At 60.9% G+C, this 13,117-nt stretch overlaps 1 gene segment (V, D, J or C); it reads right to left on the reverse strand.

The window, feature by feature from the left end:
- Nucleotides 1-511: 511 nt before the first annotated feature.
- LOC129634372 (Ig mu chain C region membrane-bound form-like) overlaps nucleotides 512-13,117 on the reverse strand; it is a 70,678-nt gene continuing 58,072 nt past the window's right edge. Inside the window, 7 exon segments of the C gene segment in view lie at nucleotides 512-775; nucleotides 877-992; nucleotides 2,978-3,310; nucleotides 3,442-3,756; nucleotides 4,009-4,341; nucleotides 4,418-4,741; nucleotides 10,496-10,549. Coding sequence covers nucleotides 767-775; nucleotides 877-992; nucleotides 2,978-3,310; nucleotides 3,442-3,756; nucleotides 4,009-4,341; nucleotides 4,418-4,741; nucleotides 10,496-10,549 — 1,484 coding nt within the window.

Raw genomic sequence — 13,117 nt, forward strand, 5'->3', positions numbered from 1 at the left:
TTCCAGGCCTTTCCTCTGTGCCTCTCCAATCCCGCACCTCTCTGCAGCTTCACCTGACACTTCCTTTCACCCTCCAGGCACCGTCTTCTGGCCTGCAGGTGAGGTCTCGTGCTCCCTCAGGGCACGGTGTGGCTGCACACACACCGGCCTCCTCCCGAGTCCCTCCTGCACACACCACGCGAACCCGAGGTTGACAAGCCCTGCCGTGGTTGGGGTTCCGGGAATGGCGGCAGAGAGGGACAGGGTGTCCTTGGGGCTGGTGGCAGGGTCCTCCCGGATGCACACAGAGGCCCCAGCTCAGGCCACCTTGGGAAACCAGTCCTGGGATCTGCAACTCGGCCATGTTCCTGCATCTGGACCAGCCCCAAGACACCACCCCGGCGTGGCGCCACTGGCCTGGGAGGAGACACACGTCCCTTTCCCGTCAGCAGTGGGTTCAGCGCTCAGGATATGCAGCCCACAGGAGTGTGGCTTGGGGGAAAAAAACCTTCACGAGGAAGCGGTTTCACAAGATTAAGTATACTTGTTTATTTCAAGGCCACAAATGCGACATTGCAAAGCAGGGCCAGGTGGAGCCTATAACTGCGGGCTCCATGCTTGGCCATGGCACTCAGCTGCTCTGAGAAAAGCCAGTTTCTTACAGCTTGAAGCTGGAGAGGACACAGGGAAAATTTCAGTACAAGCAGACAAGCCACATAGGCCAGGGACCGGCCCCAAGGCAGCCCCTCATGTTCCGTCTCTGGTGCCCCATGTTCTTGGCTGGCCATCACTTCACCTGCAGGTGACAGAGACAGTGTGAGTGGGTGCAGGGGCGCTGGGGGTCTGCGGCCCCGGGGCTCTGTGGCCTCACCCCCTCCCCGGGGCCAGGCAGCCTACCTTGAACAGGGTGACCGTGGTGCTGTAGAAGAGGCTCAGGAGGAAGAGCACGATGAAGGTGGAGGCCATGGTGTTGAGGTTCTCGAAGCCTTCCTCCTCGGCACTCACCTCCCCCTCTGTGGGAGATAGAGCACGGTGGTCAGCATGGCTAAGCTACCTGCAGAGCCCGCCCTGGGCCCCTCGGCCGCCCTGACCCGCCAGAAGGGCTGGGGGACTGCAGAAGCAAGCGGGCAGGTGAGCAGGCATGTGCCTGCTTCCCTGGCACCCCCGGGGCAGCTGGGAGCTCCAGGCCTTGTTAGGCAGCGTCTTGGCTAGGTGTGGTAGGCCCTGGCCGCCCAATTCCACAGCCTGCAGGGGCAGAGCATGGCTGAGGCTGAGCCAAGCAGTGGCCCCGAGTGCCTGGCCCTAGGAGCACTGGGGTGGCTGAGAGTGAGACAGAGCACACACATACACACAAGGGTGGGGGTCTCGCTGGGCTGGAGGTGGGGGAGTGGCCCAGTGTCCTTGACCCCTCTGGAGGACACGGGGCCACTTGGGGCTGACAGCGGTGGTGGGGCGTCCTGTCTCTGGTGGTTTGGGGTGGGCTCCCCAGCCAGTGAGGACAAGCCCTGGGGGCAGATGGCTGCCTGTGCCAAGGGGCCCATCCCTCTAGCCTCCATCTCTCTCTGTCTTGGAGCCGTGGCACGTACAAGAGAGGCCATGTGGGGCCCTGGCTGGGGCCTGGACTGCAGGACTCACAGCTGTGGGATCAGGAGGTCAGATAGATGTATGAGGCCCAGGGAGAGAGACGCTGGGACAAACGCTGAGGACAGTCACCTAGGTCTGCAGCTGCTACACTGATGGGCCCTTTGTCCCTAAAGAGCCAGGAGTGTAGGGGAGGTCGGGAGTCAGCCTGAAGGGGCACTGGTGTGGACGTCAGAGGAGACCCGCTCACCCGTTGGCTCCGTGCCCACCACTCCAGGTTCACGTGTGGCCCTGCAATTGCCTACTCCAAGGGGGCTTCCCAGGCATGGCCTGCTCTGTCAGGACATGCCTGACTCTGTCTCTTCAGAGGGAAAGGGGAGAGCTGGGGCCCTCCCACCTTCACAAGGGCCTGGACAGGGGCCATGAGTTTCCTGAGGAGCCGCCTCCGGCCAGGCCCAGAGTGGCCCTCTGTGCACCCTGCTCTGGGGCTGGGGCTGGGGGCTGTGGAGGAGTCCAGGCTGGGCCGGCCTCCAGATGTACCTCCAAGCTGAGACAGAGGGACAAGCAGAGCACGGGCGTGGTAAAGAGGGACCCCGCCAGACAGGGCACTGAGTGACCACGGGTGTGCAAGGGCTGGGATCCGAGTGTGTGAGCCTGGGTGTGTGCAGTGCATTCATGTGTGTGCATGAGCATGTGTACATCTGTGCGTGTACGTCTACATGTCTATGACTTGTCCTCATCATGCGTGTGTGTCTGTGAGTGCCCATGTGCATGTGCTATGAGTGACTGTGTGCACTTGCGTGTGAGTGCACATGTACATGTGTGTCTGTGTGTCCACAGGTTCATGTGTCCACGTCTGTGTGTGCCTGCTCACCCAGGTCCATCACATACATGTCTGTGTCACGTGTGCCCAGGTCTCTGTCCATGTGCGTGCATGTCTGCGTGTCCGTGCATGTGTGTGCACACACGCGTCTCTCTGCATGTAGGTATGTGACTGTGTGCATGTGTGTGTGTTGCACACCCGTGTGCCCCCAGTGTGGCCATGGAAGCGACTCGAGGCACAGTGAGCATGGGCTCGGCCTGCTGTGAGCGTCCCGCAAGGAGCACCGGGGCTCCTGGGCATGGGTTGGAAGCGAGTGGGGAGGCGGGGGTGCGGATGATGAAGGGTGGTCTGCAAGGTGAGGGCAGACAGCCACGGGCCTAGCAGGGAGAGCTTTGCTCACTCACAACCAGCATCTTTGAATGGATCTTTTTATTTCTAATTTTTATAAAATGCAGCATCTCACGCATCGACATGGTTAGTTTGCACTCATGCACACACACAGCGACGGTCACCCGGGGGCTCTGACCAGGCATCAGTAGCAGGTGCTGGCTGTGTCAGACAGGACCAGGGACACGTTGTACAGGGTGGGTTTACCGGTGGACTTGTCCACGGTCCGCTCGGTGACCATGTGGGGCAGGGCCTCGTGGCCCACGACGCAGGTGTAGGTCTCCCCTTTGCTCCAGTCCTCCTCGGCCACCGTCAGGATGCTGTGCACAAAGTACACGCTGGGGTCCTGGGGCTCGGGCGCTGGGCTGCTGGTCACGTACTTGCTCTTGGTCACGGGCTCCCCCCTCTGCAGCCACTGCACGAACACGTCCGCGGGCGCGAAGCCCTTCACCAGGCAGGTGACGGAGGCCGACTCCCGCAGGCTCAGCTGTTCCCGCGTTGGAGGCAGCACGTACACGGACGGTGGTTTCATGGCAACGTCTGGGTGGGGGAGGGGGTCACAGTGGTGAGATCGGGGAGCCTGGGTCCTCTGCTGGCCCTGCCTGCTGTCCTCAGACCGTGGAAGCCGTGGGAGAGTCTGGGGTGGAGGGCAGGGGCAGGGCAGGGCCTACCTTTGGGCTTGGAGATGGTGTTCGTTTCTGGGAAGGGCAGGTCCAAGTGGGCCACTGTGCACGTGAACTCCTCTCTGGACTCCCAGTCCTCCGAGCAGACCGAGGCCTCACCCCTGGCGCTGAAGGTGTCGTTGAGGTGTCTCTCAAAATAAGTGTGGGTCTCCAGGGCCTTGCCGTTCTGACGGGACCAGCTGATGTTCAGGCCATCATAGGAGGCCAGGTTTGTGACCAGACAGGAAAGCTTGACTGACTTCGTGAGGAAGATGTTGGCGAAGGATGGGGGGATGGTAAAGACCCCGATGGGCGATGGTGGTGCTGGAGGTGGGAGAGAGTTGCTTGGAGTGAAATCAGGTGAAGGGAAAGGTCCGCCCAAAGAGCAGGGCCCACTTGGCTGAGTCCCCTGTGAACCTGGGGCCCTGTTGGAGGGGCGCCGGCCCCCAGCCGCCCTGCACAGCCCCTCCTGCCCTTGGCCGCTCTGGGAAGCCAAGGCTCAGGGAGCAGCTGGCACATCTGGGGCGGTGTCTGCAGACCTGAGGGTGAGCGCCCGCCCCCCAGGGCTGCACTCACCAGCATTACATGAGGAGGACGCGTTCTTCTGGAAGGTTTCCTTGTTGTGTTCCACCTGGCAGGTGTACACGTCCTGGCTGAGCCAGTCTCTCTCCATGATGGTCAGCACACTGTAGGCCCTGAATGTTATGGGTGAGGACTGTACAGTCTCCACCTGGCCTTCAGAAATGCCAGACACTATCCGCTTTCCATCACGAAACCAGGACAAGGAGATCTGTTTGGGGCTGAAGTCAGTGGCCTGGCAGATGAGGCTGGACTTGCTATTGCCGTCACCAGAGAGGCTGTTGCGAGGCGGGACAAAGACACTCACAACGGGGGACAGCACTTCCGCCTCTGCAGAGAAGGAGAAGGGGTCAGCGGGGCCTGGACCCTCCCCCCCGCACCCAACCAGGGGACGGGCCCGACTCACTTGGAGCGACCACCCTCACGGTGCCGACGGTCTTTCCTCCCTTGGGGTGCTGGACTTCGCACACCAGGTAGTCATCTGGCCCTTGAAAGGCACTTGAGGAGGGCAGGACCACCTGAGAGGAGGCCGACCACAAGCCACCCCTCAGGACTGCGGGGAAGGTCCAGAATCTCTCGCTGCTGACCGTGCTGTTGTTGAACTTCCAGGAGAAGCTGACAGAATTGGGCGCAAAGTCCTGGGCCAGGCAGCCCAGGGCCACCATGCTCTCATCAGATGGGGAGCTCACGCAGGACACCAGGGGGAAGACTCTCGGGAGCGATTCACCTTCTGGGGACCCGAGAGAGGACACAGGAGAAGAGGGGGCTGAGAGGCGTCCTGCTGGTCAGGGGTGTGGGCAGCTCCACCTTCTCTCTGGGACAGTGGAGTGGAGGGCACACTCAGCCCTGCCAGCCCACCCTCACTGCCCGCGGCTCAGCCACCTGGGGCCTGGCCCGGGGGTCTGGGGTCATCAATAAGACTGATACACACTCAGGCCCCCAGTCCTCAGCACAACCAGATCACTGAGGCAGGCCCACTGTTGACCAGGACAGTCCAGTGGGGTCAGCTTAGTCCATCTAGACCCACCAGCCTCAGTGGAGGTTAAATGGACCCAAAGCATCTCAACAATTTGCCCAAGTCAAGCCAGCTCAGTGAGTTCACTTCTGTTGGCCCAGTATCAGCCCACCGTGGTTAACCCAGCATACCCCAGTTAAGCCCAGGCTAGCCCAGAGCAGCTCAGCCCAGCTCAGCTCAGTTCAGCCAAGCTCAATTCAGGTCAGCCCAATCCGGGCCAGCTCAACCCAGCTCAGTTCAGCTCAGCTCAACCCTCTCAGACCAGCTCACCTGCTCAGCCAGCTAAGCCCAGTTCAGCCCAGCTCAGCTTAACCCAGTTTACCCACTCTGCCCAGCTCAAACAGCCCAGGTCAGCCCAGCTTAGCTCAGTTCAGCCCAGCTCAGCCCAGCTCACCCACTCTGCCCTGCCCAGCACAGCCCACCTCAGCCCAGCCCAGCCCAGCCCAGCCCAACTCATCTCAGCCCAGCTCACCCACTCTGCCCAGCTTAACACAGCCCAGCTTAGCCCAGCTCAGCTCAGTTCAGCCCAGCTCAGCCCAGCCCAGCTCAGTCCCGCTCAGCCCAGCTCAGCCCAGCTCACCCACTCTGCCCAGATCAACACAGCCCAGCTCAACCCAGCCCAGTTCAGTTCAGCCCAGCTCAGCCCAGCCCAGCTCAGTCCAGCTCAGCCCAGCTCACCCACTCTGCCCAGCTCAACACAGCCCAGCTCAACCCAGCTCAGCTCAGTTGAGCCCAGCTCAGCCCACTTCAGCCCAGCTCACCCACTTGGCCCAGCTCAGGCCAGCTCAACCCAGCTCAGGCCAGCTCAACCCAGCCCAGCCCAGCTCACTCACTCTGCCCAGCTCAGCCCAGAAAAGCTCAGCTCAGCTCAGCCCAGTCCAGCTCACCCACTCTGCCCAGCCCAGCCCAGCCCAGCTCAGCCCAGCTCACCCACTCTGCCCGGCTCAGGCCAACTCAACCCAGCTCAGGGCAGCCCAGCCCAGCTCACACACTCTGCCCAGCTCAGCCCAGCAAAGCTCAGCCCAGCTCAGCCCAGCAAAGCTCAGGCCAGCTCAGCCCAGCTCAGCCCAGCTCACCCACTCTGCCCAGCTCAGGCCAACTCAACCCAGCTCAGGCCAGCTCAACCCAGCCCAGCCCAGCTCACACACTCTGCCCAGCTCAGGCCAGCAAAGCTCAGCCCAGCTCAACCAAGCCCAGCTCAGCTCAGCCCAGGTCAACCCAACTCATCCCAGCTCAGCTCAGCTCAGCCCAGCCCAGCCCAGCCCAGCCCAGCCCAGCTCAGCACAGCCCAACCCAGTCTAGCCCAGCTCACCCACTCTGGCCAGCTCAGCCCAGCTCAGCCCAGCTCACCCACTCCACCCTGCTCAGGCCAGCTCAACCCAGCTCAGGCCAGCTCACACACTCTGCCCAGCACAGACCAGAAAAGCTCAGCCCAGCTCAGCCCAGCCCAGCCCAGCCTAGCCCAGCCCAGCCGAGCTCAGCCAAGCCAAGCCCAGCCCAGCTCAGCTCAGCCCAGCTCACCCCCTCCACCCTGCTCAGGCCAGCTCGACCCAGCTCAGGCCAGCTCAGCCCAGCTCACCCCTCTGCCCAGCTCAGCCCAGCTCAGCTCAGCCCAGCCCAGCCCACACACTCTGCCCCCCTCAGCCCCCCTCAGCCCAGCTCAACCACTCCATTCAGCTCAGCCCAGCTCAACCCAGCTCAGCTCAGCTCAGCCTAGCTCAGCCAAGCTCACCCACTCCGCCCAGCTCAGCCCAGCTCACCCACTCTGCCCAGCTCAACCCAGCTCAGCTCAGCCCAGCCCAGCTCAGCCCAGCCCAGCCCAGCTCACCCACTCCACCCAGCCCAGCCCAGCCCAGCCTAGCCCAGCCCAGCTCACCCACTCCACCCAGCTGAGCCCAGACCAGCTCATCTCAGCCCAGCTCACCCACTCTGCCCAGCTCAGCCCAGCTGAGCCCAGCTCAACTCAGCCTAACCCAGCTCAGCCCAGCCCAGCCCAGCTTAGCCCAGCTCACCTGGTTGGCCCAACCCAGCTCAGCTCAGGTCAGCCCAGCCCAGCTCATCCTGGCTCAACCTGGCTCAGCCCAGCTCACCTGCTGTAGGTGGCCTGGACCGTCGTCACAGACGTGAAAGCCCAGTGGTTCTGACGAGAAAGGGTCAGATCCTGGACCACGGCCTCGGCTAAAGGCCCTGGTCTGTGGACGTTGCCCAGCTGGGCTCACCCCTCCCAGCCTCTTCCCGCTTCTCCTCCTGGGAGCCCGCTCGCCCCCTCCCCTGGGTGCCTGACACCTCCATCCCGACACCAGGCCCAGCTGGCCCTCCTCCCAGCTGTCAGTCACCACCACCCTCCACTCTGGGTGAAAAGCTTGTTGGCGACTTTAGCTTCCCTAGAGCATCTCACAGGCCGAGGCATGCTTGCCACTCTCAGACAGAGGCCCTGTCTCTGCTGAGTGGGCAGCGCTGCTTCTCTGGGAGAGGAGAGCCTGGGCACACGTCCCTGGGGCCTGGCCTCCTGGGCACGTGCTGTGGGCCTGAGATCCTGCCCCGAGTCTAAAACAGTCCTGGTGACTAACTGTTCTCTGGCCAATGTCCTCATTAAAAACCATGGGAAATGCATCTTATCTGAACCTGCTCCCAATTCTGTCTTTATCACAAAGTTCTGCTGAGAAAGAGGATACTCTCTAGCACACAGCGACCATCTGAACCCCAAAGCTGTGTTGAATACCTAAGTGTGGAAATGGCAAGTGGTCCCTGTGTGTGTGAAGCACCCTGGCATTGAAGGCAGTAGGTAAAGGCAGATTCCCTTTCAAGTAGAAACAAAAACAACTCATAGAAACGTCCCGGGGCAGCGAGTCTGGCTGCACCGGCTCCTGCCCCTCACAGCTCGGCGCCTGGTCCCTGGCACGTCCCGTGGGCTCTCTGACCTGGGCGGATTCCTCCGAATCCCTTCGCTGCGCTAACTCGTGACCTGCCCGCTGGCCTGGCGGCAGAGGCCAGGCCCACACGTCCCCAGGTGCGGGCGCTCCCAGGCCCCGCTGACTGCCACCCCACCGGGCATCCTCTCAGTCCCCCAGCTAGTGGTGTAGCAGAGTAACTCACAACGAATGCCCCCGTTTCACCCAAGTCTGTCCTGAGAAGGGTACCCGAAAGGCGGCCCTGAACATTCTGCAGTGAGGGAGCCGCACTGAGAAAGCTGCATCATTGCCAGGCAGGAGCCGGCCAGCTACGATTGTGAGCACACTCAGTGCACACGGCGTGCGCACAGTCTCAGCTTAACTACCTTGAAGGAGTAACTCATTAAAGAGTGTACCAATGCATTGATAAAATGCACCTGAGACAAATTAATTTCTTAAACATCGACTTTGAAAATGAATATAAGTGAGCAGTTGATAAGCTAAAGCTGAAGTAAATTCAAATAGTTAAAAGAGGAACCTTCCAGTTTTGGTCAGCATCTGCGCCTTGTTTTAGAAATGCAAATCAGCCAGGTGTTGCTCTGCTCAGGGGAACACTTTCAGTTCTGTGGGGCTGGGCAAAACCAGCCGCAAACCACCTTTTGGGAACCAGAAGCTGTAAATTTACCAACTGTGTTTTCTTGCTTCCAAAAACAGACTCTCAGCTTCCTGCCACCTGCTGCAGGTGGTCAGTCCTGCCCGTGGCCATCTTGACTAACTCGGTACCACCAAATACATTAAAAAAATAAGCTGAATTTATTATTCTCAAAACAGCCCTGAATTGGGGCCAGGGTTTATGGAACCTAGTAAGTACTTTTTGGCCAAACTTGTACCCGTCTCAACTCTCCAAAGCCATGATTTGTGGTTGTTAATTAAATGATAAAAATTTAAAATACTTTAAACATCTCTTTTTAAAGTTTCAATTTTCCAGACTATCAGGAGTCGCTTCAAAGATGCCCTGTCTTGGTATTCGCAAGCACACCTCCTCTGATGAACGGCCTTTCTTTCTCTTAGAGTGGCCTCACAAAGCCCAGTGCCCGTCACCTCTTCGGGCTCCCCTCTCTCGCCACGATTGGGACACTGCGTGTCCGTCCTCACCTAGACAATTCTCTTCCTACCCAATAAAGAATTTTAAACACAGTCTAGTGCAGAACACACCTCACCCGAGGAGGACGTTCTGTGCGCCTGCCACAGGCAGCGTTCCTGAGGCCCTAATTATCCAGACACGCTCCTCTGCAGATGCTAGGACCGCGGCAAGTTGCCTTCCACCGCATTCCAAGCTGCCCTGCTGCCAAGGGGGGCCTGGGACTCCCCCACTGGTGGCCCTTCCCGCCCAAGCCCCCTCTGAATGCCAGTGAGTTTCTGATTTTTTAAAGGCATCAGAAAATAAGAGACTCGGAAATGCATAAGGCAGCTGGTCCCCTCCTGGCCAGTCTGCTGAGTCCCCCCGGGGAGGAGGGGACAAGGACACATCAGAGGACCAGACAGTGATGCTCAGAAAAATCCCACGAAATGAGATAAAGCAAAGGCCCTGGATGGGCTGCTCTTACCTGAGGAGACGGCGACCCTGAGCCCTCGGCCCCAGGCGTCTAGACCATAGTAAACACAGTGGTGATATCTCCAACCTCGCCCAACAAAAACCTCGGGAGCCTGGCAAGGCTCGAAGCACCCGGGCCCCCACCCCATCTCCAGGTGCCACAGGGAAGCCGTCGGTCAAAGTCGCTTGTCTGTGACCCTCGGCTGGCCCCGCCCCACCTGGCTGTGCCAGAGACACTATGTCCCATTCTGGTCCCCAGAGGCCAGACCACTGCCTGCCTGGGCTGGCGGACCATGAACCACAGACTCCTAAGTCCAGCCTCGAGCAGCCGCCTGCCCCAGAAAGCAACGGAAGCCCCCCGGTGCTGCTCAAGTCAGACAGCCAGACCCACCAGAGGAGCCGCCTTGTCCCCACATCGCGGTGTCCTTGGGGCAGGGAGGTCTGGCTCTGCCTGTCACCAGAGCCCTCTCCCCAGCTCCCTTTCTTGACCTCCAGAATGCCCCTGGATCTCTGACACCCGGGTCTCCCCAGGTGCAGTGAAGTGGGGTGGTGAGGGCTCAGCCGAGCAGACAGCGCCCAGGCTTCCCGAGCCCAGTGCTCGAGCCAGTTGTGACACAGTGACAATGATGCTGGGACCCCAGGCGAGAGCTCGTGGCCGGCCGAGGCCTCCGGACCACCTCACCTGTGGCCGCATGGGAGTCAGAGCCCAGGGGTGGCCGAGGCCTCCGGACCACCTCACCTATGGCCTCATGGGAGTCAGAGCCCAGGGGTGGCTGAGGGCCCCAGAGAAAGCCCTGGCTACAGACCCAGGAGGAGAGGGTGTCTGCAGCCTCTGCTCCTCGCTGCTGTAAGCCCGGGCCCCTGGGCCCTCTGTGTCTCAGACCCCGGCCGCCCCAGGCCCTCCAGACCCGACACCCTTGATTTCCCCCAAAGTGCACCAAAACCCTGAGAGAGAGTGAGGAGAGAGGGCTGTTGAGGACTCACCTGAGGAGACGGTGACCAGGATTCCTGGGCCCCAGTTGTCAAAATAGTCACAGTGCCGTGGGCCCCGCTAGGGGCTGTGCAAAAACCCAGGGCTTCGAGGCCTCTTCCCCCACACAAAGTCAGGCCCTCAGGTCACAGAGTGCACTCTGCCTGGCCGTGTTCCACAGGCAGAGGCGCCACCTCAACAGGGCAGAGAGGCAAACGGCCTCAGACGCAGATCCCCCAGGGACCACGGAGGGTCTGCCCCAGACCAAGGGGCCCCTGGAGACGTCTTCCCCGGCCCAGGATGGAGTGGGCAGAGAGCCGTCTCACCTGAGGAGACGGTGACCAGGGTGCGCTGGCCCCAGGAGTCAAAAGCATTGCTGAGGGGCGCAGTCCCGGCTGTCCCCTAGACATGAATCCTGGGAAGGCCAAGCCCGGGGGCCTCCCCTGTCCTCACTGCACAGACCCTGCCCCATCAGGCTCTGCCCATGTTTCCTCCCGCCCAGCCAGCTCCTGTCCTCCCCTCAGGCCTCAGCTGGCTCACCTCCAGGGGCTCTGGCAGATCCAAGGGCGGGACCCCATTGGACCAGGACCCTGCCTTGCTCAGAGCTCAGTGGCGCTGCATGGACCCCAAGGAACTGCCTGAGGCCCAGGCAGTGCTGCAAGGGAGACACTCCCCAAGGACACGGTGACCGGGGTGCTCTGGCCCCAGAGATCTACGTCCCAGCAGCATAGCTTCTCTTCTGCTTCTTTTCCACAAAAACACACCCTCCCTCCTTGCTGGCCATGACTCCCATCCCAAGTCCACCCAAGTCCTGCTGTCCCCTGACTTGGACACTAGACACCAGATTCACCTGAGGAAATGGTGCCCAGGGCAGCCTGGCCCCAGAGATGGAAGTCACATAGTCACAGTGGGCTGGCCCCATGGTGGGGGGCACAGAAACCCACCCAGGGTCCCCAGGGAGCCCCCAGGAGCTGCAAGTCTGTCTTCCTGAAGACACTTGCCCTCCACCCCACAAGCACCTGCCCACCTCAGGCCCCTGGTCTGGGATTTGAGTGTCTGCTGTCTCCTGACCTGCTTTGTTCTCGTGAGGTCACGTGCTCCCTACCCCTTCCGAGGCTTGCCACTTCAACCCCCGATTCCCTGGACTCCCTGCACCCCAGGCCTTGGGGACCTGGCCCTTCGCTTGGGCTGGGCCCTGCTCCATGCCTGCCTGGGAGGCCCCTCCACCGTCAGCCCAGGTGGCTCTTCTCCAGTGCCTTTAGGCTCCTGGCTGACCTGACCCCGTGTGCCCTGACAGGGAACCCTCAGAGGAGACCCCCTGCTTCCCTGGGCCCACTCTGCTCAGGGGTTTTTGTAAAGTTGTCAATCTCTGTGGCCCCACCGAGTTCCACTGTGGTTCCTGGCTTGGCCAAAACCCTGAGGGCTGGCCACAGGCGAGCTGGAGCCGGGGGGGGTCAGCCACGGAGCCCCTTGGAGAGCCATGCCCACAGATCCCCATGGTCATTCCTGGGCTGGACACACAGAGTCTGTTACTGTTGGTGATCCTCACGGTGCTGAAGGTGGCCTCCACTGGGTCCCTTCCCTTCTGGAAATGAGGGCAAATTCAAGCTGTTTTGCGTCCACCCTCACTGGAGCTGTGTTCTCAGCTGTAGAAAGGCCCGTGGGGGCAGTGGGTGGGGGGTGGGCCTAGGCTGTTGCTGGCCCTCTGGGTGGCTGGCCCCAGGGGTCTGTCAGGGGCTCTCTCTGGCCGTGGCTGTGAAGCTGGCAGAAGCCCCTTATTAACTCCACCTCTCACTGGCCTCCATGGGAGTGGCGTCCAGGGGCTGCGGCTGCACTGCATGCTGGACCACGGGGTGCCCCCACGGCTGGGGCCTGCTGTGTTCGCTGGCTGCTGTCCTCGGGGAGGAGGTTCAGCTCTAAATGCCCCCGGCAGGTGGGCAGGTGCGAGGGGAGGGGCACGATGGTTTCAAGGAGAGGATCACTCCTCCTCCAGACCTGCACTCACCCTGGGGGCTGGAGGGGAGGGGGCCTGCCCTCAACAGCATCAAAGCTGGGGCTGGGGTGCAGGAACCCACGGGTGTGCCACATATGGGCCCTCGGGGCGGGGGGGGGCGGTTGTGAGTGTGGTGGGTGTGCTCGCCCTTGGACCACTGTTGGGGGTGGGACAGAAGGGCACATATATGGCTTGGACTAGGGGGAGTGACCATGCCCTGGAGGCTTGCTGAGAGATGGGGTGAGTGGACAGCATGTTGGGAAGTCTCTCTGTGTCTGAGTCCAGCTGAGGCCACGACTAGAGGCTGGGCCTTGTGCCCGGAGGAGAATGGCTGGTAGTTTTTGTGGTTGGGTTTAAAGGTGACCTGTGATAGCTTAAAGTGCTTGGTGAACAGTGCCGCTGGTCTCCTTTGTGGTCTCCGAAGGGGAAGATTTAACTCTGGGACCAAAGACAGCCTCAGTCACTAGAGCTTTGTGTAGAATTTTACTTGAAGTGAAAGTGACAGAAAAAGCGTCTGACAGACATCAGAAGAGGGTAGGAGAGTACTGGCCTAGTTAAGTCTTAAATAGTTCTCAACTGGCTGCTGAGAACAGGTAAGAATCATGGCTCCAGGTTGTAAGAGTTCCACCAGACCAGACCCTTT

Source organism: Bubalus kerabau, chromosome 19 (assembly GCF_029407905.1).
Source record: "Bubalus kerabau isolate K-KA32 ecotype Philippines breed swamp buffalo chromosome 19, PCC_UOA_SB_1v2, whole genome shotgun sequence".
Taxonomy (NCBI): Eukaryota; Metazoa; Chordata; class Mammalia; order Artiodactyla; family Bovidae; genus Bubalus; species Bubalus kerabau.